The sequence below is a fragment of the Bos taurus genome, chromosome 26 (genome assembly GCF_002263795.3).
Source record: "Bos taurus isolate L1 Dominette 01449 registration number 42190680 breed Hereford chromosome 26, ARS-UCD2.0, whole genome shotgun sequence".
NCBI classification, from domain to species: domain Eukaryota; kingdom Metazoa; phylum Chordata; class Mammalia; order Artiodactyla; family Bovidae; genus Bos; species Bos taurus.
The window spans coordinates 34721220-34749203 of NC_037353.1; the positions used below are offsets into that span (position 1 = coordinate 34721220).

The window sequence follows — 27984 nt, forward strand, 5'->3', positions numbered from 1 at the left end:
GGTGTCATCGTCTTGTTATTGGGCTTCCCATGTGGCACTAGTGGTAAAGAACTCGCCTGCCAGTGCAGGAGACTTAAGAGACACAGGTTTGGTCCTGGGGTAGGAAGACCCCCTGGAGGAGAGCATGGCAGCCCACTCCAGTATTCTTGCCTGGAGAATCCCACGGACAGAGGAACCTGGTGGGCTAGAGTCCATGGGGCCACAATTGGATACAACTGAAGTGACTTAGCACAGCATGGCATGTCTTGTTATCTCCATGTACTGAATACAAGGAATTTGACTTGCACTTTATTTTACTTTCTGGGAAGAATTTTCAAGTAGCTATCAATTAAAGCTTTTTATGGAGGCTCTGTTTTGAGGTGGATTTAAGGTGTTTGAAGTCTCCTCTCAACACTTAGGCTGAGAAGTTCACTTCCTGGCTCTAATATAACGACTGCAGCAGTGATTACAGTGTGGTGAGAAATCGGGGCGGGCTTGCTTCTGAGCATACAGTAAACTGAAGATAAAAGGTAGCTATTTTGCTCCCAAACCGCCAATTAAATTAAATGCCTTGACTACTGACTCAAGCTGTTTCTATCTTGTTTTGAAGTTGGTTCCTTCCTGTTTAAGTAAATACACCCAGCTGTTGGTCTCAAGGGAGTCTTTTCTTTTTTTTAACCAATTCATTCACATGGTTCAAAACAAAGACATTCAATGAAAAGTATCCCTCCCAGTCCTGTATTTTCTATTTGCCCAGTCCTCCCTACCCCCACCCCTGCTGTCTTAAGCATCCTTACAGAATTGCTTCATGCAGATAGAAGCACTATGAAATATTCTAATTTTTGCCATTTCACACAAAGGGTAGCATGCTTACACAGTTTTATCTCACCTCTTTCTCCTTACATTATCTTGGAAGTCTTTCCTATCTAGGTAGATAGGTAATATAGGTATTAATATAGGCATATATCATTTTTATGTGTTTCCCAGACGGCTCTGTGGTAAGGAATCCACCTGCTGATGCAGGAGATGTGGGTTTGATCCCTGGGTAGGAAAGATCCCCTGGAGGAGGAAATGGCAACCCACTCCAGTGTTCTTGCCTGGGAAACCCCATGGACAGAGGAGCCTGGCGGACTACAGTCCATAAAAGTTGCAAAGAGTTGGCCACAAGTGAGTGAGCATGCACGAGCATGCATTTTTACAGCTGGTTAATGTTCCATCGCAAGAATTTACCAAGGTTTAGTTAACCAGTATTTGTGTGTTAGTTGCTCAGTTATGTCTGTATTTCCTCTTCTGTGATCTCGGTTCATATTCTTGGCCTATTTTTCTGTCGGATTGTTGATCTTTCACATATCAGCTCCTAGACACTCTTTATATATTGGTGAAAGTAACTTTTTGTCTCTGACATAAGTAGCAAATAACTTTTCATTTGTCTTCACTTTTTGGTTGCATTATGACATTTTTTTGCCCTGTAGAAGTTTTCTTCATAGAGTCAGATTTCTCATTTTTTTTCCTTTACAACTTATGGACTGCAACTCATAATGATGTCTTTGTTACTTTGCAATTACAGAGGAATTCTCCCAAGTTTTCTTCTAGAACTTTTATGGTTACACTTTTGACACTTAACTTGTGAATCCATTTGCAAGCTTTCCTCTATTCTTTTGCAGATGGCTGTCCCGTTGTCCCAATATATCTTACTGATGGCACCATCTTTTCCCGTTGGTTTGAGATGCCCTAACGGTTTATCACATGCTAAATGCGAGAGAAAAAGGGTCGCTTCTCAGAAACTCCTTCCTGAGGTTCTCTACTACTCTGCTTTCCTGTGTCCATCCCACATGCCCACCCAAGACTTGTATTTCTTCCTGCTTAAGATGCCCGGCAGCTCCTCCTCAGAACTTCCGGTGGGAAGAAAGTTGATGGGCTGTGCTCCCTGCAAGCAGATGCAGCTGGCCAAGTGCTTTGATCGGCTCCCAAGCACCAGGCCTGATAAGGGGTCAGCAGTGAAGGAATTCACATAGCAAGAAAAAGTCAGCATCGTTGTTTAAATATGAATCATTTGGCCCATCTGCAGTCTTGGCCAGAATTCACTGTGAGATGAGTAACTGAAAATGTAGTTTCTCCAGGACTTGAGAGAGCCAGAGACTAGGTGCAGGGGTTAGGCCCTCAAGAGGAAACTTACGTGTTTAAACCCTTCTCTGCTTGACACACTAATCGTAAGAGTCCAGAGAATGACTTTACTCAGTTTCCCTTCTCCTATTTTGCAAGGCATTGGATTTTCTCCCGTGGCCTTCTGAATGAGGATGCAGAATCAGGAATCGCCAATGGCTCTCGCTTCCTCTGCTACAGAGGAACTTCAGCTCCAGTAGTGCTTGTCTCACATTAGGGAGTTGCTTGGCCCCCAGTCTTACTCTGGCTTGGAGATCTGACCTTCCCCTAGTTTAGCAGGAGGCGGCCTGGAAGGATGGGTGTGTGGTGGCTGTGATTAGTGATGGGCCACCAGTTGATGGTGGCTGTGATTAACTTCTGGTTGGGCGTTTTGCTGGAAGCCTGTGCTGGCTGCTGAGGAGACAGTCTATATATAGGCTTGATGAAGATCACAGGCACCAAGTCCAATGGCCATGTTCTTTTCTTTCTAGCCCTGGGCCAGGTCTGTATCCTCTAGTTTCTCCGGCAGTAATTATGGGTATGAATAGCGCCTCTGTGGAGTAAATGAAATGTGTTGAGAAGGCTTAAAAGAGTGCCTACACTTGGACTTAGTGTGAGCAGAGACCGTGAAGTGCTCACAACTCCACCCAGAGAGCTGTCAAAATGATGGTCGAATTCGTGGTGGTCCGTACAGAGCACAGGCTCGTTTGACTGTTTCCTTCCAAATTCTCCTCCCCGTCTTTGGAACTTCCTTTCGGGGAGATCACAGAAATACCAGCACTGGTATTTGCAAGTGGGCAGGAGGCAGGGTTGTTAACCTTTCTCGTCCCTTCTCTCAGGGATGTTTGTGACTTGACCCCGCTCTCAGCCCCCGGGCCCTCTGTCTCCCACTGCAGGTCAGGGTGGGAGCCGTCCAGTTCAGTTCCGTCCCTCGTCTGGAATTCCCCTTGGATGCGTTTTCAACCCAACAGGGAGTGAAGGGAAAAATCAAGAGGATGGTTTTCAAGTAAGTACAATCAGATACTGCTGCAATTAGAGCAATGCTAGCTGCTCTCAGAATTGCCTTTGAAGAGTTGCATCTGCTCTTGACCCCACAGAGGGAGAGAGGGCTGTGGTCCGGTTTCCAGAAGCCCAGGGGTGCACGACGGGTAATAAGAATTCCCTGCTCAAAGCTGCCCCTTATTACATACTGTCTAAGGTGGGAACTTAAATGCAAGAAAAAAAAAAACTTAAATGTAAGAAAAAAAAAAAAAAGGGAAGTATTTGCTTCTGTTGTGTGTGGTTGTCAGCTGGGGAAAGGTCTAGTGAGGGTGGGGACAGATTAAGAGCTGGTGGTGGGAAGAATCCTGGGTCCTTCTCCTGGTTCTCTCCCTGGTGAGACAGGATGACTCACCACACTTCTAGGAGCCTCATTTTTGTGACCTAAAAAGAGCTAGCACTCCTCTGTTACTGAAAGCACTTTAAGAATGATGACCCGCTCTTTATGTGCTCATACATATTCTATGAATATATATATGTGGTGGGTCACAGGCTTCCCAGATGGTGCCAGTGGTAAAGAACCTGCCTATCAATGCAGGAGACATGAGAGATGAAAGTTCGATCCCTGGGTTGGGAAGATACCCTAGAGGAAAGCATGGAAACCCACTCCAGTATTCGATCCCTGGACAATGCCCTGGACAGAGGAGCCTGGTGGACTGCAGTCCATAGGGTTGCAAAGAGTTGGACATGACTGAAGTGACTTAGCACACACGCACACGAGGTGGGTCATGATTTTAGCCACATTACAAGTCAGCTGATGTGTGTATATGTACATACATATATGTATATATTTTATGTATATTTTTATGTATACATAAATATGTATATTTTATGTATGTGTATTATACATATATGGCTATATGGATATAAACGTGTGTTATACACACCCACATACATATGCATACACATATTCAATGTTCTTCATAAGCCCTCACAGAAGAATGCCTTTATTGGCCACTTGCTACTTTGATCTCTGAATCTTCTTTGGTCTCTGCTGCCCTCACCCTAATGTCTACTGAAATCTTGTTCAAGTCCATAGTCCCAGCCAGGTACACCTGTCACCTCCACTTGCAAAGGCCCTGAGCTCTGAGGTCCGTTCATCAGTCTCAGGCCTGTAAGTCCCCAGTGTTCTCAATAAGCCAGGATCCCCACACTGGGAACAGAAAGACCTCTGGGGATCCTACAGGTCCCAGAGACCTCCAGTGACTCTTAAAAATTTATTTTATATTGGACTATAGTTGATTTGCAATGTCATGTTAGTTTCAGGTATACAGCAAAGTGATTCAATTATACATATATCTATTCTTTTTCAGATTCTGTTCTCATTTAAGTTATTATAGAATACTGAGCAGAGTTCCCTCTGCTATACAGTAGGTCTTTGTTGATTATATATTTTAAATACTTTGTTATTATATATTTTAAATTTCTTCAGAGAAATGCCCCTTTAGGTCTTCTGCCCATTTTTTATATTGGATCTTTTTTTTTTCTTTGAGCTGCATGAGCTTTTTATAAATTTTGGTAATTAATGCCTTGTTTGTTGCATTGTTTGCAAATATTTGCTCCCATTCTATGAGTTGTCTTTTCGTTTTCTTTGTGGTTTCCTTTGCTATGGAAAAGCTTTAGAGTTTAATTAGGTCCCATTTGTTAATATTTGTTTTATGTGGGTCAAAAAAGATATTGCTGTGATTTATACCAAAGAGTGTTCTGCCTATGTTTTCCTCTTAAGAGTTTTATAGTATTCAGTGTTACATTTAGGTCTTTTTGACCATTTTGAGTTTATTTTTGTGTACAGTGTTAGAGAATGTTCTAATTTCATGTAGCTTTCATGAAATTTTCATGTAGCTTCATGTACATGTAATTTCTTTTACATGTAGCTGTCCAGTTTTCTCAGCACCATTTATTGAAAAGACTGTCTATTCTCTATTGTATAGTCTTGCCTCCTTTGACATAGGTAAATTGACCATAGATTTATTTCTGGGCTTTCTATTCTGTTCCATTGATCTATATTTCTGTTTTTGTGCCAGCACCATACTCTTTTGATTACTGTAGCTTTGTAGTATAGTCTGAAGTCAGGGAGCCTGACTCCTCTAGTGTCATTTTTCTTCCTCAAGATTGTTTTGGCTATTTGGGGTCTTTTGTGTCTCCATTCAAATTTTTTGTTGTTCTGGTTCTGTAAAAAATGCCAAAAGTAATTTGAATTGCACTGAATTTGAATTGCATTGAATATGTAGATTGCCTTGGGTAATATAGTCATTTTGATTATATTGGTTCTCGATTAATATTGATTCTATTGATTCTTCCAATCCAAGAACATGTTATATCTTTCCATCTATTTGTGTCCATTTTTTTTCTTTCATCAGTGTCTTATAGTTTACAGAGTCCAAGTCTTCTGCCTCCTTAGGTAGGTTTGTTCCTAAGTATTTTATTAATTTCGATGTGATGGTAAATGGGATTGTTTTTTTAATTTCTGTTTCTCATCTTTCATTTTTAGTGTATAGAAATACAACAGGTTTCTGTGTATTAATTCTGCAACTTTACAAATTCATTGATGAGATCTAGTAGTTTTCTGGTAGCATCTTTAGAATTTTCTATGTATAATATCATATCATCTACAAACAGTGACAGTTTTATTCTTCTTTTCCAATTTGGATTCCTTTTATTTCTTTTTCTTCTCTGATTGCCATGGCTAGAACTTCCAAAACTGTGTTGAATAAAAGTGGTGGAAGTGGACATCCTTGTCTTGTCCCTGACCTTAGAGGAAATGCTTTCAGTTTTTTACCATTGAATATGATGTTGGCTGTAAGTTTGTCATATACAGCCTTTATTATGTTGAGGTAAGTCTCCTCTATGCCCACTTTCTAGAGAGTTTTCATCATAAATGGGTGTTACATTTTTCATCATGATGTCAAAAACTTTTTCTACATTTATTGAGATAATATGGTTTTTATTTTTCAATTTGTTAATGTGGTGCATCACACTGATTGATTTGAGAATATTGAAAATTCTTGCATCCCTGCAATAGATCCCACTTGATCATGGTATATGATCCTTTTAATGTATTGCTGGATTCAGTTTGCTGGTATTTTGTGGAGGATTTTGGTGCCTATGTTCATCAGTGATATTGGCCTGTAATTTTCTTTTTTTGTGGTATCTTTGTCTGGTTTTGGTATCAGCAGGATAGTGGCCTCATAGAATGAGTTTGGGAGTGTTCCTTCCTCTGGAATTTTTTTTGGCCGAGTTTCAGAAAGGTAGGTGTCAACTCTTCTCTAAATGTTTGATAGCATTCACCTGTGAAGTCATCTGGTCCTGGACTTTTGTTTGTTGGGAGTTTTTAAACCATAGTTTCAATTTCATTACTTGTTATTTGTCTGTTCATATTTTCTGTTTCTTTATGACTCAGTCTTGGGAGACTGATCTTTCTAAGAATGTGTCCATTTCTTCTGGAGTGTCCATTTTATTGGCATGTAGCTGCTTGTATATGTCTCTTACAAGCCTTGGTGTTTCTGTGGCGTCAGTTGTAACTTCTCCTTTTTTCATTTCTAATTGTATTGATTTGAGCCCACTCCCCCTTTTTTTTTTCTTGATGAGTCTGGCTAAAGGTTTATCAGTTTTCTTTTCAAAGAAACAACTTTTAGTTTGATTGGTCTTTCCTATTGTTTTGTCTCAGTTTCATTTATTTCCGCTCTGATCTTTCTGCTTCTTTCCCCCTACTAACTTTGGGTTTTGTTAGTTCTTTTCTCTCTAGTTGCTTTAGGTGTAAGGTTAGGTTGTTTATTTGGGATTTTTCTTGTTTCCTAAGGTAAGATTATATTGCTATAAACTTCTTTCTTAGAACTGCTTTTGCTGTGTCCCATAGGTTTTGGATCATCATACTTCCATTTGTCTCTGGGTATTTTTTGATTTCCTCTTTTATTTCTTTAGGGATCCATTTTTTTTGTTTGATAGCATATTGTTTAGCCTCCATGTGTGGTTTTTTTTTTTTTTTTTACAGTTTTTTTCCTTGTAGTTGATTTCAAATCTCATAGCATTGTGGATGGAAAAGATGCTTGAGATGATTTAAGAAAATTTACCAAGGCTTACTTTGTGGCCCAGCATGTGATCGATACTGGGGAATATTCCACATGCAGTTAAAAATAATGTGTCTTCTGCTGCTTTTGGATATAATGCTCTATAAGTATCAATTAAGTCCATTTGGCCAAATGTGTCATTTAAGGCCTGTGTTTCCTTGTTGATTTTCTGTCTGGATGATGTGGTGTCCATTGATGAAAGTGGGGTATTAAAGTCCCCCATTATTTTTGTCACTGTCAATTTCTCCTTTTATAGGTGTTAGTATTATATATTGAGGTGTTCCTATGTTGGGTGCATATATATTTTCAATACTTATATCTTCTTCTTGGGTCGATCCCTTGATTATTACGTAGTGTCCTTCTCTGTCTCTTACAGTGGTCTTTATTTTAAAGTCCATTTTGTCTGATATGAGTATTGCTACAGTAGCTTTCTTTTGATTTCCATTTGCATGAAATACTTTTTTCCATCCCTGACTTTCAGTCTGTATGTATCCCTAGATCTGAAGTGGGTCTCTTATAGACAGCATACATATAGGCCTTGGTTTTGTATCCCTTCAGCCTTTTTGTATCTAATGGTTGGAGCATTTAATCTATTTATATTTAAAGTAATTACCCCTGCCTCTGCTGGAAACCCTCCAATACCATCAGGTAGATCTGGCCCAGGCTCTTAGGAGGTCACAGATTTTGTCCCTGGGATCTGGTATGAAACCTTGTGTGCACCCTCCAAGAGTGGAGTTTCTGTTTTCCCCAGTTCTGTGGCAGTCTGCAATTAAATGCTGCTGGCCTTCAAAGCCAGATACTCTTGAGTCTCCTCCTCCTGATGCCAAACCCCCAGGCTGGGGAGTCTGGCACGCAGCTCAGAACTTTCACTCCAGTGGGAGAGCCTCTACAGTATAATTATTTTTCAATTAGTGGGTCTCTCACCCAGTGGGTATGGGATTTGATTTTATCATGATTGCACTTTTCCTACCATCTCGCTGTAGCTTCTTCTTTGTCTTTGGATGTAGAATATCTTTTTTAGTAGGTTTCAGAGTTTTTTTTGTTGTCGTTGATGGACTTGGACTCAAATGACTCAGCCCTGCTCTCATGTGAAAAATTATGCCAGTTGCAGTGACTGGTACCAAACGGCACTTTATAGAGGTCACTCTGTACCTCTCCCAGCCCCTTATTTTATGGAGGAGGATACTGAGGTTGAGAAGGAGCAGGAGACTTGGCCAGGACCACAGAATCACACTGCTCATCCAATAGACCCCATGGAACCGTCCTTTCTCACCTCTCCCTGCCCTCTCCTCAGCCTCTTCCTCCTAACACTTAATTGAGCCTCTTGTTAGCTGTGTTGAAAGTCATACCTAAGGGCTGTCATTCATGACCCATGACACGCAGAGACACATTGAGAATGTGCCAGGTGAAGACACTGGGGTGGAGAAAGATGCCTCTTTACATGTCTGAACAAGGTCAACTCTTTGGGGATGTGAACAGTTAGCACTTCTGTATCCCAGGACAACTGTAAGACGACCAACCAGGACAAGAGTCAGTAACTGGATTTTTGGCGAAGGTTGCAGGGTCACTGAGGACACTGTTGAGACACTCTTATTATTCAGAACAGAGGAATGTTGGCTGACTGGGAGTGATGACCTCCCCAAGGCACGTTACCCTTTTTCTTCAGTGGAGTTTGAAATTCTGGACTGATGAGCACAGCTATGCCCAAAACCCAGAACGCTTGCCTTTCCAGACCAAGGCAGTCCCCTAAAAGTGTGTCTTGAAATGGCTAAGAAACCACTATGACAATCACCTTATTGCTATTTTGTGATAACTTTGGGAAACATTACAAGCAAACCTTCCAATGTTGTACCTCGTGATAACCTAAAATCAGAAAAAACACAGCCAGAAATTGGCCTCCAAAGGCTTAGATCTCTGGCCAGGGGGACTGTGCAAGTCTGTTCCATCATCTGATTAATTTCATAATTACACAACTCTGAGTTTTCTGTGATTGAATTTTTTTGGACCCCATCTGTAGCTTTATCAGAGTTGTAGTATGTTTAAATAGCTCTACAGAAATAGCCCTCACTACATTACTTTAGCACAAAGCCTTTTATAGCAGCTGTGGCTTATTTCAAACTACATTAACATTTAAACATAGTTTTTAGAATAGATAAAATTATAAAACTTTTAAAAATATTATTTGGTGTGTATTTTTTCATAAAACTGCATTATTTCCCACATTGAGCCCTTTTATGGTTATATAACAAACCAGTGAATTTGGCTGTTATAATGTAGTAAATTAGTCGCTATAACAGGGTCACCCCACCCCTGGTCATGGACAAGTACTCGTCCGTGGCCTGTTAGGAACTGGACCACACAGCAGGAGGTGAGTGACGGTCAAGCTTCATCTGTAGTTACAGCCACTCCCCGTCACTCACATTACCCCCTGAGAGCCACTCCTGTCAGATCATCAGGTGCGAGAGATTCTCACAGGAGTGTGAGCCCTACTGTGAACTGCGCATGCGAGTTCTAGATTGCATTCTCCTTATGAGAATCATCATGAAACCATCTCCCCACCCCCCAGCCTCGGTCCATGGAAAAATTGTCTTCCACGAAACTGGTCCCTGGTGCCAAAAAAGGTTGAGAACCACTGCCCTAAAAGAACACATTTAGCTAGATTCCAGGATTTTTATCCACTGCCAAAACCACCACCAACAAAAACTCCTGTGATCAACATCCCTGTGCCTACAGCGAGCGTTCTTAGGAATTATTTTTCGAAGTCTGTTCCATGCACTACGTGTACCAGAATCACGGCGGGTGGGGGAAGGGAGGCGGGTGTAAAATGTAGATTCTCGGGCCTGGTTGCACATCCACCAGTTTGCACACTGGGAGGGTAGAATCTGAGAATCCACATTATTAAGTCGCCTGAGGGACTTTCGTGCTTGCTAGAATTTGAGATGAACTCAAAAGATAAACCTCTTGGAATAGACTGCTAGGTGGTCATTATAATGACCATTGATGGAGTGCTTACTAGGTACCAGGAGGCATTTAACCCTCACACAGTACTGTTACTTTCCCTACTTTAGCAAGTTTAACAGGAATCTCAGGCTGAGTAACTTTGCCGAGTTTAGCTGGTCAGTATACCACAGGTCTTAGTATCTGGATCCTTGTTCTTGATCAGTCTGTGCGTTGGTCTCATAAACAGCAGTCCATCTGTGAACCTTCACTTTCTACCTAGATTAGTCCCATTGGAGAGAAATTAGCAAAACATTAGATTCTGGACTCAGACCTCTAGTTCTGGAGCCAGCTGCTGAGCTGAGAACAGACTCAGTGAGGAACGCTCCAAGAAATAAGGAAAGTGGAGACAGCGGGGTTTGTTCTCACTTGCTGGGGGTCAGAAGCCATTGGGAATCTCCCCTGAGCTTGGTTGGCTGGAGTCAGCAGGGCAGGTGCAGGAGAAGGTGACTGGTGCGGGCATTTGTGTGCTGAGCGATGTTGGAGGGTGGACACCACAGAGGCCAATGGAGTAGTGACCTGGGCCCTCCTGTCCTTGAAATTTAATTTCTCTCTGGCCACAGGCTGGTGACTCTGAAGAGGGGGCCCAGACCCACTCCGAAAATCTGGTTGAAAAGGAAGAACAAAGTTGACACTGGAGGGGCTGAAGGCAGACCTGTATGAGAAATGAGAATGGGTTTTTGGCGAACAAGTGCTTTTTTTCTGATCCCAAAGTACTAAACCCACAGGAAAAGAAGTGATGGTTAGATGGATGACAGGAGGGCATATTTTCAGGAGAGAAAGCTCAGGCTGGCTGAGAAAGTAAGGCTGCAGGATCACAGCCAGAGGCTCGTGGGAATCACCACCAGGGGAAGCCACAGAGAGCTCCTGGCTTTCAGTGAGAAAAGTGTTTTGTGACCGTTTGGGCAGTAGTACAGAGTCAGGGTCAGCAAACCTTTTCATCAGAGAGCCATACAGTAAATATTGTAATGCTCTGCTGGCCACATGGTCTGTGTAGATAGTACATAAATGAATGGGCACCCATTTTCTGTGCCCATTTGCCCCAAAGCTTTAATTTGCCAACCCCCTCAAAGGAATGACCGTTGGCTTTGAAATCAGCCTGCTGCTGCCAAGTCACTTCAGTCGTGTCCGACCCTGCGTGACCCCATAGACGGCAGCCCACCAGGCTCCCCCATCCCTGGGATTCTCCAGGCAAGAACACTGGAGTGGGTTGCCATTTCCTTCTCTAATGCATGAAAGTGAAAAGTGAAAGTGAAGTTGCTCAGTCGTGTCCAACTCTTAGCGACCCCACAGACTGTAGCCCACCAGGCTCCTCCATCCATACTGGAGTGGGGTTCCATTGCCTTCTCCAGAAATCAGCCTGACTGGGTTTAAACTGCAGTTCTGACCTCCACTAGCTGAGGAGAGGCAGGTTGTATAATGCGATGGTAAGAACTTGGACTCTGGAAATTCCGGGTTCAAGTCCTGCCTCCACCACCCATGAACTGTGTCACTTTAGCTAAGGCCCTTCTCTGAACTCACCTGTCTCAGAGCTATGGTGAGAATTACATGAGCCAAGCACCTTTATACACACTCTTAGTGGTGCTTGGTGGACAGTAAATATTAGCAGTTAGTATTACTGGTCTTTGAGCAGGGGATTCCTCATCTATTACCATCCACTGAAAGGCTTTGCCCAAAATCTATTGCAGTAAGTCATTATTTTCTGCCTAGGTGACACCCAGAGCTGGCAGTTCACCCTCTGTGGATGTGGGCATGAGCCTCCTATGGTGAGATTTAGTCGGGATTCTGTGCTGGGATTCCAAGCTCAGCCAACAGTCTCCATAACTGCACTGTGAGGAATGGACAGTCTTAGCCTCCTGATGAGATGGGACCATAGTCATCTGCCCTGCTCTGAAAATAGTCAAACAGTTCAACTTCCCAATGCCCAACCCCGAACCTGGAAGTGAGACACAGAGGCTTGATCTTGAAAATGACCCTTGCATCAAAGGCCCACCATTCATGCTCAGAAATCCTTACCAAGCTCAGTTACCTGCTTTCCCAAGGACGTGTTGAGCTGTAACAAGAAGGGAATGGTTCAGGGATGGGGAGATAGGAGGTGGGTGTTAGACAAATGATGAGAATCGTGCCCTGGAGCCACCATGGGGAGAGAAAGCAAATGCATACATGAATAACGTTATTATATAATACAGCACATGTGCAGGCTGAGTGCTGAGTCCAGGGGAAGAATTCATTTTTCTTCATCACTGTGGTTTAGATCTTTCTCTCTCTCTCTTTTTTTCCCCTTAATATATGCATTTAACACTGTGTGTGTTCTCAGTTGCTCAGTTGTGTCTGACTCTTTGTGACCCCATGGACTGTGGCCCACCTGACTCCTCTGTCTGTGGAATTCTCCAGACAAGAATACTGGAGTGGGTTGCCATTTCCTTCTCCAGGGGGATCTTCCCAACCCAAGGATCAAACCCACATTTCTTGCATCTCCTGCATTGGCAGGCGGATTCTTTACCACTGGTGCCACCTGGGAAGCTCCATCACTGTGGTTTAGATGGTGAGAGAGTGCACAGATCATGTGGGAATTATCCCTTTGAGCCTCTGCTGGGAGAAGGTGGCTGTTGTCTCAGGTTCTCATTCCAACTTCACCCCTGGATCTCTGGCTCTTTCTTCTTTTTTTTCCTTCTGGGTGAGCTCAGAGGAGGGCACACAGAGACAAGCCTTGCTCTGAAATACCTTCTGCGCAAAGGATTCCCGGGGGGCAGAAATGCCTCTGTGCCCCAGGTCCTCATCATCATCACTGACGGGAGGTCCCAAGGGCATGTGGCCCTGCCCGCCAAACAGCTCAAGCAGAGGGGCATCACTGTATTCTCCGTGGGCATCCACTTCCCGAGGTAAGAGATTTGGTTGTGCTGGGTCAGCCCTCTGGGTCAGCCTGGAGGGCTTTACGGCCATGGGCAGAGAGGGGAGCTGGGAAAACCATCCTGGATCTTCGGGGACCTGTCTTTTCCTCACTTTGCTGTATTGTTGCTACCACACAGGGAACTCCAACTCTTTGGAAATCTGAGAGTTTGCGTTGTCTTTAGTCTGAACACTTGGTTTCAAGGGTCAGAAACTTGACTCCAAGGTATCTGGGCAGAAATGGAAATGCAGGGACTCATATAACTGCACCAGTGGGTCAGGGCTCTCTTGGGGTCAGCACGAGTTGAGGATTTCGCTGCCTTTTAGACTCTTTCTGTCCCCCATCCAGTTGTCTCTGCTCTTCTCTCAGCCCGGCTTCCTCAGGAAGCTGGGACTGTGGGTGCAGGCAGCACCCCAGGTCCCATCTTCCCAGGTCCACCGTGGAGACAGAAGGCTCATTTCTCCCGTTTCAAGTTGAATAATCCAAGAAAGTGTTCTGGTGAACCTGAGACCAGTCTGTGTCTGGCTCCCCTCTTCTCCAGCATGTTTCTCCAGATGCTGAAATCTGCCTTCCTGGTGAGAGGGGGGTGGTATATTCTCAGCCCTAGAAATGGAGATGACCTCTATGAAGGTCTAGTTGTGGGTATCAAGTGAAATGACTCTGGTCCTGGCACTGTGCCTGCACACAGACATCTCTACTAATTTTAGTACTGTCATTCCAGAACCAACTCCCTACCCCAGGACACCACAGTCCACGGATGTTCAAGTCCTTTATTTAGCCCTCCCATATCTGTGGATCACAAACATAGCTCAGGAGCCACAGTGAGCTGAATCTGTGGGTGTGGAACCTATGGATCTGGAAGGGCTACTGTACTTTTCTTATTCTCTCAATAAACATAGGTTGTCTTCCTCATGCCAGACACTATTCTAGGTTCTCAGGATACAGAGACAATAATATTATACAAAGTCCTTGCCTTCATGGAACTCCTTCTAGGAAAGGAACTAGATAACAAACAAGTGAGTGAATAAATAAGTAATTTCAGGTGGACATAAAATGCAGAGAAGAAAAATAAAGTAGGTAAGAGGTTACAAAATGATGGGAGTAGAGAAGATAGCTATTTTTGGGGGGGTAGGTCGTGCCATGCAGCTATTGGGATTTTAGTTTCCCAACCAGGGATTGAACCAGCAGTGAGAGTGCTGAGTCCTAACACTGGACTGTAAGGCAATTCCCAAGAGGATAGCTATTTTAGATAAGGGGAGTCTGGTAAGGCTCCCTCAAGGAGTTGATTTTTGAGCAGAAGCTTAAGTGAGGAACAAGCCTTCCAAGTAACAAAAGAGAGCAGGCAAGGCAGGCAGATGGCAAGTGCAAAGGCCCTGAGGCAGCAGCTAGCTGAGTGTCTTACAGAAACAGCAAGACAGCCAGAGAGCAGCTGGAGACCAACCGGCAAGGGGCGAATTACAAGAAATAAGGTGGAAGAGGTGGGCAGGAATCTGGGCTGGAGACTTTGTGGGTTATTGTGGAGACTGAAGGTTGTAATGAGTAGTGTGGGAAGTCTGTGGAGGGTTTTGAGCAGGAGAATTGCATGAACTGGCTTACATTTTTAGGAGATCACAGGGACTGCCAAGAGGAGAATAGACTGATGGGACCGAGAGAGGCGATGATAGGGGCAGTGGGGAATCTAGGAGATGGTGGAGCAGCTCACGTGCAGTTTAATGGTGGTTTGTCATAGGGCAGCAGCTGTAAGCCGCCGAGGAATGGCTGGATCTAGGCTGTGCTTGGAAGGTGGAGCAGTGGAGTGACTGGTGTGTTAGACGTGGGTGTATGAGAGAAGAATAGAAGATTTTGGCTTGAGCCCCAGCATGAATGACATGAGAAAGACTGGGAAAGGAAATTGAATGCTGTTCTAGACAGGGCAGGTCTGATTCATATTGGCCATCTCAGTAGAGAGGCTGAGCAGGGAGTTGGATGGAAGAGTCTGGCACATAGGAGAAGGGACAGGCATCGAGACGGAGACTGAAGATAGTGTTTAAAGCCTAAATAAGATCACCCGAGTGTCGGGTGAGAGGACCTCCGAGGACCAGCAAGTGCAGGTCAGAAAGGAAGGTTGGAGACTGAGGTTGCGGGCACCATGGGGCTGTCCTGATTGTGCACCGTGTTGCTGTCGTTGTAAGTTGGTACTAACGCAAGCTGCCTTATGGCTGGCTCTTTCTGTGTTCCCAGATATAAGGAACATAAACCCCTTGAGAGAGGAGAAGGGTGTTGCTTTATGGCTCCCTGCCCACCCTCCTGCCCAACCGTGTCTTACGAATAATAGTTGCCCAAGGCCTATCATTGAGGATGGAACTCCCCACAAGGTGGAAACACTGGCCCATTCTGGGGCTTTCTTCTCCAGCTGCTAGCTGGAGGAGCGCTTCTCAAACTATATGTGGTGAAGGTCCAGTTTTTTTCCCTAATGGATTATGCCCTGATGCTTAAAAAAAATTACAATTATCAGAAAAATGAAATAAAGACAAAGACAAAATAGAAGCTCAAATTCTTATTAATTGACCCAACAGACATAAAAATGGCTCTGTCAAGTTGCCATACAGTTAGTTTATAAATGCTTGGTATCTATGCTTATGAGATTCTGAATCAGGGTGAGAAGTTTAGGGACCTGTACTGGGCCACAGACCATACTTTGAGCATTCCTGGTGTAGAGAAATTAAGAAGCCAGTTGCTCAGGAGACAGGGTATCACTCAGATTTGAGAACCCGAGTTTTGCAGACACAGGAAGCCTCCGAGGAAGCCTGCTGGGCTCGCAGGCCCACCTAACCCCTTCTCCCACTCCTAGTAGAAGGTTGGAGCACCGTTGACCAGTGGTTCTCCAGGTGTGTTCCTTGGACCAGCAGCATCAGCATCATTTAGAGCTTGTTAGAAATCCACGCACTTGGGCCGCACCTCATTGAATCCAAAACTCTGGGGCAAGGAGCCTCAGTCTCTGCTTTCTCTGGTCCTCGGTGATTCTGATACCACTAAAGTCTGAGAACCACTGTAGTGAGATTAAAGACTGATGCCGCTCAAACTCTTCCCTCCCCGCCTGCCTTTAGTGTATTTTAAACCCATTCTCTGAGGATTCTCAGCTCTGGCTGAGCATCTGGATTACCCAGGGAGCTTTTAAGGTCTCTTTGGGAGCTGGGAGAGCTAAGGGTGGAGCCTAGCAGAGCTGCCCAGTCAAAGCTACTGTAAATCTAGAACTAAGAAGCCCCTCCTTCATGCCAGGCGCTGTCCTAGGTACTGGATAAAATGGCTGGTTTCTGTGGTTTCAGAGGAGAATCAGAGTTTTACATGAAGTGATTTAGAGATCCATGAATGTTTTGCTGTATTGCCAAGCCTTGGTCTATTTTGATGAACTTTTTGATGGGTAAGATTCTAAATGGGTTACTGACTGCCTATTCTTCTTAAAGACAGAGTTTTTCCAACATCCTTTAACCCTTCTTCATGCCCTAGGGTCATTGTCCCACCCATCATTTCTATTCTGGGCACTGACAGTGCCCTCTGGTTGTTGAACTATGCCAGTTCCCATCTCTACATGGCCTTGCATTGCTGGCCTCTGAGTTCTTATGGCCATGGTTTATAATCATCAGGATTATTATTATTATTTTTTCTATTACTAGTTGTTCCTGTGTGTGCTTCTCTTGGCATCACCTAGAACCACAAACCACTTTCCTTCATTTCCTTTCTGGTTAAATTTTTCTCATCAGCTAAAGTTATAAAACCGGATGACTAGATCTGTTAGGACTGAGTCTCAAATAAGAGCTGGCAGTTCAGTGGGAGGCTCTCCTCTGAGGAAACTGGTGGGTTGCTGGAGCATGCACACATTACTACCCACAGCTCAGCATCCTGTCTTTCTGTGGTTCACGTCTAGACCTTCCCTGCATCCTAGATGGATGAGGTTGCAGCTAGGGGGCTCCTGCCTTGGTGGCTGGTGGTGCTGTCCACACAGAGCCCAGGGTCTAGGAGATGGGTGGGCAGGAGGTGGGTGAGCGTGGGGCGACGAGCCATTGTGACTTCTCTGCTGCGGCCGGGACTCAGGTGGGAGGAGCTGCACTCGCTGGCCAGCGAGCCAAGGGAACAGCACGTGCTGATGGCCGAGGAGGTGGATGACGCCACCAACGGCCTCTTCAGCACCCTCAGCGGCTCCTCGATCTGCACCACCGCCTCTCCAGGTGAGTAAGGGCCTCCCAGCTGGGAAGGAGTGGCCTTGCCCATATGGAAGTGGGATGCGAGGGTGGGGAGGGTTCCCCAAGGCCAGAAGTCAGGACACAGGAGGCTCCCTAGGGAAGTAGGGGAAGAGGGATAGGACCTAGCATCTTCAGCCCTGGGACACTCAGCTTTGTCCAGCCTCCCTGTGTCAGGCCCTGTGGGGGTTTTGGCTGGGAATCCTGAGATTGTCTTTGAGGGATCGAGAGGCTTGGGGCTTGGGACCCCGATGTGAGGGGGTGGGCCCTGAGCCTGTCTACTGCTTGGGAGGAGGAAGGAGCCAGCTCCCCACGCTGTCAGCACAGGGAGGCTTCATCTGGGGGTGAGATCCCTGTATGCATAGTCAGCTTTGTCAGGGTCTCCGGGAGCTGGAGTGACATATGTAGTGTGAAAGATACACGTGTGCACAGGATGGGAGAGCTGTGAGGGGCGGGGCCTGTGCAGAGGAGATGCTCGGAGACTGGCTGGCCCTCCGCTGTGTGCTCTGCTGAGAGGGAGTGAGGGCAGGGGTTAGTGGGACCACAGGGAATGAGGCTTAACTTTGTCTTCCCTGTCTTGGGCATGCATGGTGGATACAGACTGCAAGGTCCACCCTCACCCCTGTGAGCGCAAGACTCTGGAGACGATCAGGGAACTTGCTGGCCTCGCCCCGTGCTGGAGAGGATCTCGGGGCACTGATGCTGTGCTGGCTGCCCTCTGTCCCTTCTCCAGGTTTGTCCTTAAGGTCTGAGGTCAGACCCCGAGGGTTCGGCCTGGGCAGGGTTGGCCAGGGGCTCGTGGGCTGCAGAGAGAATGGCTCTCTGGGGCCTTGGCTGTGGAGCCCATGACGGGGATCGGAGTAGACCAGAGAGGGAGACAGGGACAGAGTTTCAGGGACACAGGCGGGGCGCAGGTACTCAGTGTCAGAGTCTTGTAGACCCACCAGCCAGGCACCCAGGGTAGGTGAGTGGGGCAGGTCACAGCCATTCTGGACGGCTGGTGGGTCAGCCAAAAACTGGTCAGATAGGGCAGTAGTTTGGACGTGGGATAGTGGTCTGGTAACTTGGTTCCTCTGAGTACCAGTTTCCACCTTTATGGGGGCTGAGCAAAGCAAGAGGCTTAAATAAGATCCTTGGATGAACTCCAGTTGTAGATGTCGTGGGGGAGGCTGGATTCTTCAGGACAGGAGCTCAGGCATTCGAGAGCCCCTGCTGGCCACTGCCCTGCAGACTCCCCAGACCGTCCCTTGGCACTTTATCTGGATCACCTCCAGTATGGCCCCTGGTTAGCAATTCATGATCCGACCCATCTGTCCTTTCTAGAGAGCCAGGGTAGCGTTCGAACCAGCTGCGTCTTGCCCCTTGGCCTGGCCTCTGCGATGAGGTCAGAGCATGTACACAGCAATGAGATGGAACAGCCGAGAAGCTGCACAGGCCATGCTGGGCCAATGCCAAGTCCAAACACCACCCTGGCAGGGAAGGGCCGTGCCCCGCACGTGGATCAGAGGAAGTGGGGCATGGGGCTGTCAGAGGCCATTTCTAGGCTCTCTTCTGAACCTGAGCTTTCAAGTGAATGGAGGTAGTTCTTTGTTCTCTTGTGAACTGTTTAAGTGCCCCTCTGAGCCGGACGGTGTGTGACAAGGAGGTGGACACAGTCACTGCCCCCAGTGCTCTTGATCCAGAGAGAGCCTCCCAAGTGCTGGAGAGGGGCCTGTTTGCTTCTTGCACATCATGGAGAAGGGGCTGCTTGCACAGCCTTTACATATAATTATAAAGTCTTTATATCGTTGTGTTTCTTCATGGCTGCACTGGGTCTTTGCTGCTGTGCCTGAGCTTTCTCTAGCTGTAAGTGGGGGCACCTCTCCAGCCGCCTTGTGTGGGCCTCCACTGCGGCGGCGGCTCTCGTTGCAGAGCGGGGGCTCTAGGGTGCATGAGCTTCAGTAGTTGTCGCTCGTGGGCTCAGTAGCTGTGGCGCCCGGGCTTAGTTGCCCTGCGGCATGTGGAATCTTCCCGGACCGGGGATCGAACCTGTGTCCCCTGCATTGGCAGGCAGATTCCCAACTGCTGCACCACCGGGGAAGTCCGTCAACAATCTTGAATGGTGTCAGAACCAGGTTGCAGTGGGGCTGAGGCATCCAGAGGTTGGGAGGCCCAGGAGAGGCTGGTGGGTAGAGTACACTTAATGGCTTTGTGCTCGGACTCTGGGGACACCACCATTAATGAGCTGGGACCCTCTGCTGTCTGTTCCCATGTTCAGGAAGGGAATGAGAATAGGACCTACCCCAGAGGACTTGTCTGGAGCATGTAGGAGTTATTACATCAAGGCTTCTAGAATAATGCATATAATAGGCTTTTCATCAAGCCCTTCATTCAAGAAATCTTCGCAGAGGCTCTACTGAGCTCTCAGCACTGCCCCAAGTCCTGGGGAATCTGCATGAGCATCTCAGAAACAGATCTGCCCCCCTGAGCAAGAGGCAGCAGTGAACACAGTAAGTAGCTAGAGGAGCTCTTAGGTGACGCCAAGTGCCTGCTGGGGAGAGAATGTGGGGGTGGGGAGACAGAGCAGGGTGAATAGGTGGTTGGGGTGGGGAGCACTTTTAATTACAGTAGGCAGGGAAGGCAGAGAATGTGGCATCTGAGTCTAGAGCTGAGGGAGGTGGCAGGTGGTGGGGTGGGGCGGCAAGCTGAGGACAGGTCCAGGCAAAGGCCTAGACAGTGTCTGCTCAGTAGCATGGGCTCCCAGTGCTGGGCTGGGTAGGGAGGGCAGGGCCCGTGGAACTTTCTGGGCTTGGATGTGTGGTTTTATGAGGTTGTCACGGGGAGTACACACAGAAGGGAAGAAGAGTTCTCTTTAATGAGCTGGTGGCTTGGCAGAATTTTGACTTCAGCAACCCCTTGAGTTCAGAATTGACTTGGCTTTTATCCCAAGTGGATGTTTGGCCTCAGGTAAGCTCCTGCCCTAGCAATGAGCCCCATTAGCCGTCCCTCAGCTGGGCAGCACTGGGGTGGGATCCCACTGGGAGAAGCCTTCTTGGGAAAGTTTTAGAGAACTTTATTGCCAAGGCCCCTAGAGAATCTCCTTAGAGATGAGGCCATTGTGGAGCTACTGCCAAGCAAGGGGAGGGCTTCCTGCCTGAGGGACAAGGACCCCTTCTTGCCTTGGCTGGTGTGTGACCCTGCAGAGTCAGGAGAACTGGGGAGGGGTGACCCAGAGGGCAAGATGCGTGGGCCTTGGAGTCCGAGACAGAGTTCAGATCCCAACTCTGCTGTTTTGATAACCGTGTGACTTTGGGCCCCTTAATTCAGCCCTCTGAGCCCTCTTCTCCACCTGAAAGAGGCTATTGTCTCTTCAGATAGCTGAGGACTTGATGTAATGATGGGGACGGATGGAGCATGGAAGCCAGTACAGAAATGGTGGCCCTGTGTTGCCACAGAAGGTTGGCAACCAAACCGGCCTCAGGGATCATTGAGACCAGCCAGTGGTTTGCACACCCTCCTGAACTACAGTAGAGGCTTGCATGGACGCTTGTCCTGCAGACCAGAAAAAGCACATTTGGGTTGGGGGCAGGGCTGTGGCACTGGGGGAGCCATGAACAGTCCCGTTCCCTCTCCACCAAGGCTCCAAGGAACACAGTTGAAAACTACCCAATAGAGTTACTATACAGAAGAGGGGACTGAGGACCAGAGAAGGAAAGTAACTTGCCTGAGGTCACACAGCCAGAATCCAGTTGACTAATCCCAGTATTTCTTGCCCCCCACTCATTCTGCTGTCCCCAAGAAAGCTGTTCATGTAGCTCAGAGTATCGAACACAGACATCTCTTAACTTCTGGCAGGATAGCCAGCTTAAATTATTATTATTTTTTTAATTGCCTTTGAGTAGTTTGAAACATTTCCTACTCCATGTGCAGACAAAAGTTGGGGTGGAATCAGGGGGAAAAACAGGTTTATTGAGTCACTTCTGCATTGGCATCTTATGTCAGCTCTTAGTATTTTAAATAACCTTTCCTGTTAAACCTCTGATCTGTACTGTTTGATTTCTTGGGTCGTAGCTGGAAGAGAGTGTTCTTCACCCACCCCACCACCTGCTACAGGACCACCTGCCCAGGTACAGTCTGCCTCTTTGATTCTCCTGTTCTTTCTGCCCTGGGACGAGGCTGGCTCCCAAAGGGGCATTTGTACTCCTGGGGCAGTGAGTAGGGTTGGACCCAGCTCCAGGGCAGAGGCACGGGGATTTCAGGGGCAGAGCAACATGCTTGTGTGATACTCAATGTTTCCCTCATTCAGCAGTATCTTTTCACTGAGAATGAAGTGAAGCTTTGGAATTACTTCCTTAACTGGGACTCTGCATTGACATGAGGCTGAGCAGGGCATGCACTGACCCCTGGCTTTGCAAACAGAAAACTTCATATCTAGCACCAAACCCAGGGCAAGATACCTGAGCCTTACTTTCTTTCTCTGTAAAATGAGGGCAATGTTTGCCCCTCGTCTGGACTCCCTGTCTCCCTACTCTGGATGGTAGAGGGTACCACACATGGACCCCTAGGGAAGAGTCAGTAGATGATGTCCACCCAAGTGCTTCATCAGTTACAAAGTCCCCAGCAAACAGGAGGCCTTATCAACCCCATTAGGATCATTCGGCCTGGCTCCCCAGTGGGCCCTCCCTACTCATCACTCTGGGGTCTAGAGCATCTCACGGATGCAGGAGCATGAAAGTTGGTTGTCTTGGCATCAGTGCTTGTGTGGATTTGTTGCTCCTAATGAGGCCAGGTGCCTGGCCCCTGAAGAGCCAGAGGCTTGTGTGCAGGCAGGAGGGTTCTTCCTACCTGGGGTTAGGAGATCTGCTGGGCATCTTATTTTAAAGTTCCAAGGTGGCTGGCCTCTGACAGCTGGCAGGAACTGAAAGCCTGGTTGTTTCCACTCAGAAATAAAAGGTCAAGGACTTGCGGTTTCGAAAGCAGAATAATTTGGGTTTGAGTCCCAGCTCTGCCGCTTTTCAAGTAGCTAACCTTCAGCATGTGACTTCTATTTGTTGAGTTTCAGCTTCCTGTCTGTGACATGAGGCTTCACAGTACTTGCTTCATTTGGTTGTATCAGTGAAATGAGATAATGCATGTGTAACCCTCAGCTCAGTTCAGTTCAGTTCAGTCACTTAGTCATGTCTGACTTGGCAACACCATGGACTGTGGCATGCCAGGCTCCCCTGTCCATCACCAACTCCCGGAGCCTACTCAAACTCAAGTCCATTGCGTCAGTGACGCCATCCAACATCTCATCCTCTGTTGTCCCCTTCTCCTCCCACCTTCAATCTTTCCAGCATCAGGGTCTTTTCCAAGGAGTCAGTTCTTCGCATCAGGTGGCCAAAGTCTTGGAGTTTCAGCTTCAACATCAGTCCTTCCAATGACTATTCAGGACTGATTTCCTTTAGGATGGACTGGTTGGATCTCCTTGCAGTCCTAGGGACTCGCAAGAGTCTTCTCCAACACCACAGTTCAAAAGTATCAATTCTTCAGTGCTCAGCTTTCCTTATGGTCCAACTCTCACATCCATACATGACTACTGGAAAAACCATAGCTTGGACTAGATGGACCTTTGTAATATCTCTGCTTTTTAATATGCTGTCTAGGTTGGTCATAACTTTTCTTCCAAGGAGCAAGCGTCTTTTAATTTCACAGTACCTGACCCATAATAGTCGTTCATTTAAAGGCCACTGTTGGCACTGTTAATGAACCCCCAGTCGTTTCCATGAGACTCCAGCTGATAGGACTGCAGGCCTGGGTGCCCAAGATCAGATCAGATCAGATCAGTCGCTCAGTCGTGTCCTACTCTTTGCGACCCCATGAATCGCAGCACGCCAGGCCTCCCTGTCCGTCACCAACAGTTACTCTCAATTCCTACCTTTCAAAAGTATACACTTTAATTATAATCATGTGACCACTAAGTAATATATTAACATTTTTAAGGTATTGGGGGTGTCGAATCCTACATATGAATATTCACTGGAAGGACTGAATGAATAAATCTTCATAGTTTTACAGTTTTAAAAATTCATAGTTTTAAAAAATCTTCAACTTCACCACCCCATCTTCACCATCCTTCACCATCTTCAGCTGGAGCTCCAATACTTTGGCCACGTGATACTAAGAGTGGACTCATTGGAAAAGACCCTGATGCTGGAAAAGATTGAAGGCAGGAGGAGAAGGAGGTGACAGAGGATGAGATGGTTGGATGGCATTACTGACTCAACAGACATGAGTTTGAACAAACTCTGGGAGATAGTGAAGGACAGGGAAACCTGGCATGCTGCAGTTCATGGGCTCACAACAGTCAGACAAGACTTAGTGACTGAACAACAACAATATATGAATGGGTGTGTGTGGGGACATAACTCAGTCTATAACATGTGCTCCCAGTATCAGAGCCAGATCGCATTGGCAGATCCGCAGTGAGCCTGTGCTTCACACAGAGCATTAACTGAGCCCACCACTGAGTATCTGTTACTTCCCACACCCTAACCCCTCATTGGCTGTCCTTCCCATCTTTGCTACAGGTGTTGAGACCAATTTCCTGGTGCATCCCAGGAAAGGAAGGGGCTGGGCCCTAGTGGGGCAGGGTGGCCAAAGCCCTTCCATCTCTGGGCAGATGTGCCAGGCTGTTAACAGGCATCTCTCTGGTAGGCCCCTGTGACTCACAGCCCTGCCAGAATGGAGGCACGTGTGTTCCAGAAGGACCGGACAGGTACCACTGCCTCTGCCCACCAGCCTTTGGAGGGGAAGCCAACTGCGGTACGTGTGCCCGGGACTTCCCAGACTTCAGTTATTGGAGGGCAGTGGAGTCCGGGCTCCTGCTCTTTGTCTGCAACCCTGTTAGCCACTAGGTAGGAACTGGCCCAGGAGTTAGTGCATTTGAAGTACACCACTGAGCTTATGTCTCAGATGATAACCCTGAGGGCTCCAGGGTATAACTTGGGTGGGGGGGTTGGGTAGGACACGGCCCCTAGCTTCTTAGCTTTAGAATGGCCACCGCTTGATCTGTGGGCATCAGGGAGCCCAGCTGTAGGCTGGAGCCAGCCCATCAGGTTCATGGTTCTGGGCAGTGTCCCATCTCCCCTCTTCCAGAAGAGGAATGAGAAGCCTCGACCTGTCTTGATTTTAAAACTGTGAAGATTATAATTGACTTTACTGCCCTGTGGTTATGGAGTTTGCAATAACATTCTGTACGTAAAGTGCTCAACACAGTGCTTGACACAGAGGATGGGACTTGTTAAATAATAACTTTTTAAAAACTGTCATGCTAGGTCAATTGGAGACTTATTTGGGAAAAAGTATATCTTGATTCCCCTACCTCACAAGTTATACAAAAATCAATTCCAGATGGATCGTTGATTTAACTGTAGAGAGCAAAGCTGTGAAGCTTCTGGAAGAAAACATAAGGAGCCTACTGTCATGATTTGGGGGTAGACAAAGATTTCTCCAACAGGACACAGGAAGCACTAACCATAGTGGGGGAAGAGTATAGATTCTATTTTTCTCTTGAAAAAGAGGTGAGAGCAAGACCCTGGGTGGGAACCGGGGAGCCCTGTCTAATTCGGTGATGGGCTCTGGTCACTAACCTTTGGGGCCTCAGTGTCATGACCCCATCCCTCTCCTAGGAGGTGGGTGGCTCAGCCCCACGTGGGGTTGGGCATCCCAGGTGGGACGGTGGTCTGCATGCTCCCCAGGGTGACGGCAGCTGTGTCCCGGCAGCTCTGAATCTGAGCCTGGAGTGCAGAGTGGACGTCCTGTTCCTGCTGGCCAGCTCAGCAGACGCCACCCTGGAGGGCTTCCAGCGGGCCAAGGCCTTCGTGAAGCGGTTTGTGCGGGCAGCGCTGACCCGAGACTCCCAAGCGCGCGTGGGTGTGGCCCTCTACGGCGCGAAGCTGACCGTGGCCGTGCCAGTGGGCGAGTATCAGGATGTGCCAGACCTGATTTGGAGCCTCGACGGCCTGCCCTTCGACGGTGGCGCCACTCTGACGGGCCGGGCCCTACGGCAGGTGGCAGAGCGCGGCTTCGGGAGTGCCCCCAGGACAGGCCTGGACCAGCCTCGACGGGCGGTGGTCCTGATGACCGAGGCGCGCTCCCAGGATGAGGTGGCCGGCCCGGCGGGCTTCGCGAGGGCCCGGCAGCTGCTCCTGCTGGGTGTGGGCAGCGAGGACGTGCGGGCGGAACTGGAGATGATCACTGGCGGCCCGGAGCGCGTGCTGACCTACACCAGCCCACAGGACCTATTCGACCAAATCCCAAAACTTCAGGGCAAACTGTGCAGCCGGCCACGCCCAGGTAGGGACCATCCCCACACCCATGCCAGCGGCGGGCCAGCCGGCCAGGGGTAGAACCTTCCACGTTTTGGTAGGGATTTAACCAGGGCCTCTGGTGCAGGCTGGAGCCACAGCCCCACTTTATTTTTTTCATAAACTAGCCTTGTGATGAGTAACTTCTCAGTTTTGTTGTTGTTTAGTTGCTAAGTCATGTCTGACTCTTTGCAACCCCGTGGATCCTCTGTCCTCCACTGTCTCCCAGAGTTTGCTCAAATTCATGTCCCCGGAGTTGTGATGCTGTCTAATCTTCTCATTTTTCTGGTCACCACAATCTGGCAAATAGTAGCACCTCCTGAGGGGCTTTTATGAGGATTACTTAGGGCGAGCAAGATGCACACTAGTGCAGAGTAAGCTCAGAGTGTGCACTCAGAATTGCAGGCATTGCTGTTTATTAATTGTTATAGTTAATAAGGAGCTCTGAATCTACTAAGTGTAACTCTAGAACAGCAGCTTCCCAGTTTCTTTTTGGCAAGAAAGAAATGCATTCCCACTACACACATGTGCCTGTACAAGCATAAACGTCTAGAACAAGCCAAGCCTTTCCTGAAATGCTACTTGTCATTTCTACCTGAGATGCGTTCTGACATCATTCTGTTCTATGACCCATGTTGATTTCCATGACCTGCCACTAGAGGGTGCCCTGGAGAACAGAACCTGGGAGTAGATATCCCCATCAGGGGTGGGGGCCTGGCCCATGGTCAGCGACAGGAGTAGGTGAAACACACCCTCCGTAGGGCTCCAGACTTCTCTAAAGAAGCTGCGTGTGGATTTCAGCTCCTCAGTCCCAGGTGTCACTCTCACCAGTGGTGAGACATTCCCTCCTGCTGTGGGAAGGACAGGGCTCTGCCTGCCCACCTCCACTGTGCCCCTCCAGTCTTATCTTCCCTTGGCAGCCAGAGGATTTTTAAAAAAATAGTTTTAGATTCACAGAAAAACTGTGACAATGGTAGAGTTCACTTGTGTTCCATCCCCAGTGTCCCTCTTGTAAGATGTTAACCAGGTACAGTTATCACAATTAATGAACCAACATTGATGTTGTTCAGTCGCTCAGTTGTGTCTGACCCTTTGCAACCTCATGGACTCTAGCACGCCAGGCTTCCCTGTCCTTCACCATCTCCTGGACTTTGCTCAGTCTCATGTCCACTGAGTCAGTGACGCCATCCAACCATCTCATCCTCTGGCGCCCCCTTCTCCTCCTGCCTTCAATCTTTCCCAGCATCCATGTCTTTTCTAATAAGTTGGCTCTTGCCATCAGGTGGCCAAAGTATTGGAACTTCAACTTCATCAGTCCTTCCAATGACTATTCAGGACTGATTTTCTTTAGGATTGATTGGTTTGATCACCTTGCTGTCCAAGGGACTCTCAAGAGTCTTCTCCAGCACTGCAATTCAAAAGCATCAAGTCTTTGGTGCTTAGCCTTTTTTATGGTCCAACTCAGACATTTGTACATGACTACTGGAAAAACTGTAGCTTTGACTATCTGGACCTTTGTCAGCAAAGTGATATCTTTGCTTTTTAATATGATGTCTGGGTATGTCATAGCTTTCCTTCCAAGGAGCATCTTTTAATTTCATGGCTGCATTCACTTGTCTGCTGGAGCCCAAGAAAATAAAATCTGTCACTGTTTCCACTTTTCCCCTTCTATCTGCCATGAAATGATGGGGCTGAGTGCCATGATCTTAGGTTTTTTGAGTTTTAAGGCAGCTTTTTCACTCTCCTCTTTCACCCTCATCAAGAGGCTCTTTAGTTGCTCTTTGCTTTCTGCCATTAGGGTGGTATCAGAATATATGAGGTTGTTGCTGTTTCTCCCAGTAATTTCAGTTTGTAATTCATCCAGCCTGGCATTTCTCTTGATGTACTCTAGTAGCCTATAGGTTAAATAAGCAGGGTGACAATATATAGCTTTGATGTACTCCTTTCCCAATTTGGAACCAGTCAGTTGTTCCATGTCTGGTTCTAACTGTTGCTTCTTGACCTGCATACAGGTTTCTTAGCAGGCAGGTAGAGTGGTCTGGTATTCCCATCTCTTTAAGAATTTCCCACAGTTTGTTGTGATCCACATAGTCAAAGGCTTTAGTGTAGTCAATGAAACAGATGTTTTTCTGGAATTTCCTAGCTTTCTCTATGATCCAGTGAATGTTGGCAATTTGATCTCTGGTTCCTCTGCCTTTTCTAAACCCATCTTGTACATCTGAAAGTTCTCGGTTCAGGTACTGCTGAAGACTAGCCTGAAGGATTTTGAGTATTACCTTGCTAGCATGCAAAATGAGTGCAGTTGTACAGTTGTTTGAACATTCTTT

At 47.0% G+C, this 27984-nt stretch overlaps 1 protein-coding gene across 3 annotated transcripts in view; it reads left to right on the top strand.

The window, feature by feature from the left end:
- Positions 1-27984, top strand: part of VWA2 (von Willebrand factor A domain containing 2) — a 51289-nt gene that overhangs the window by 16841 nt on the left and 6464 nt on the right. For all 3 annotated transcript variants that reach the window (XM_015460746.3, XM_015460744.3, XM_015460745.3), the window contains 7 exons: positions 3018-3127; positions 12911-13105; positions 17185-17318; positions 17931-18063; positions 21381-21436; positions 24006-24113; positions 25074-25646. In XM_015460746.3, coding sequence (XP_015316232.1) covers positions 3018-3127; positions 12911-13105; positions 17185-17318; positions 17931-18063; positions 21381-21436; positions 24006-24113; positions 25074-25646 — 1309 coding nt within the window. The remainder of the gene's footprint in view (positions 1-3017; positions 3128-12910; positions 13106-17184; positions 17319-17930; positions 18064-21380; positions 21437-24005; positions 24114-25073; positions 25647-27984) is intronic.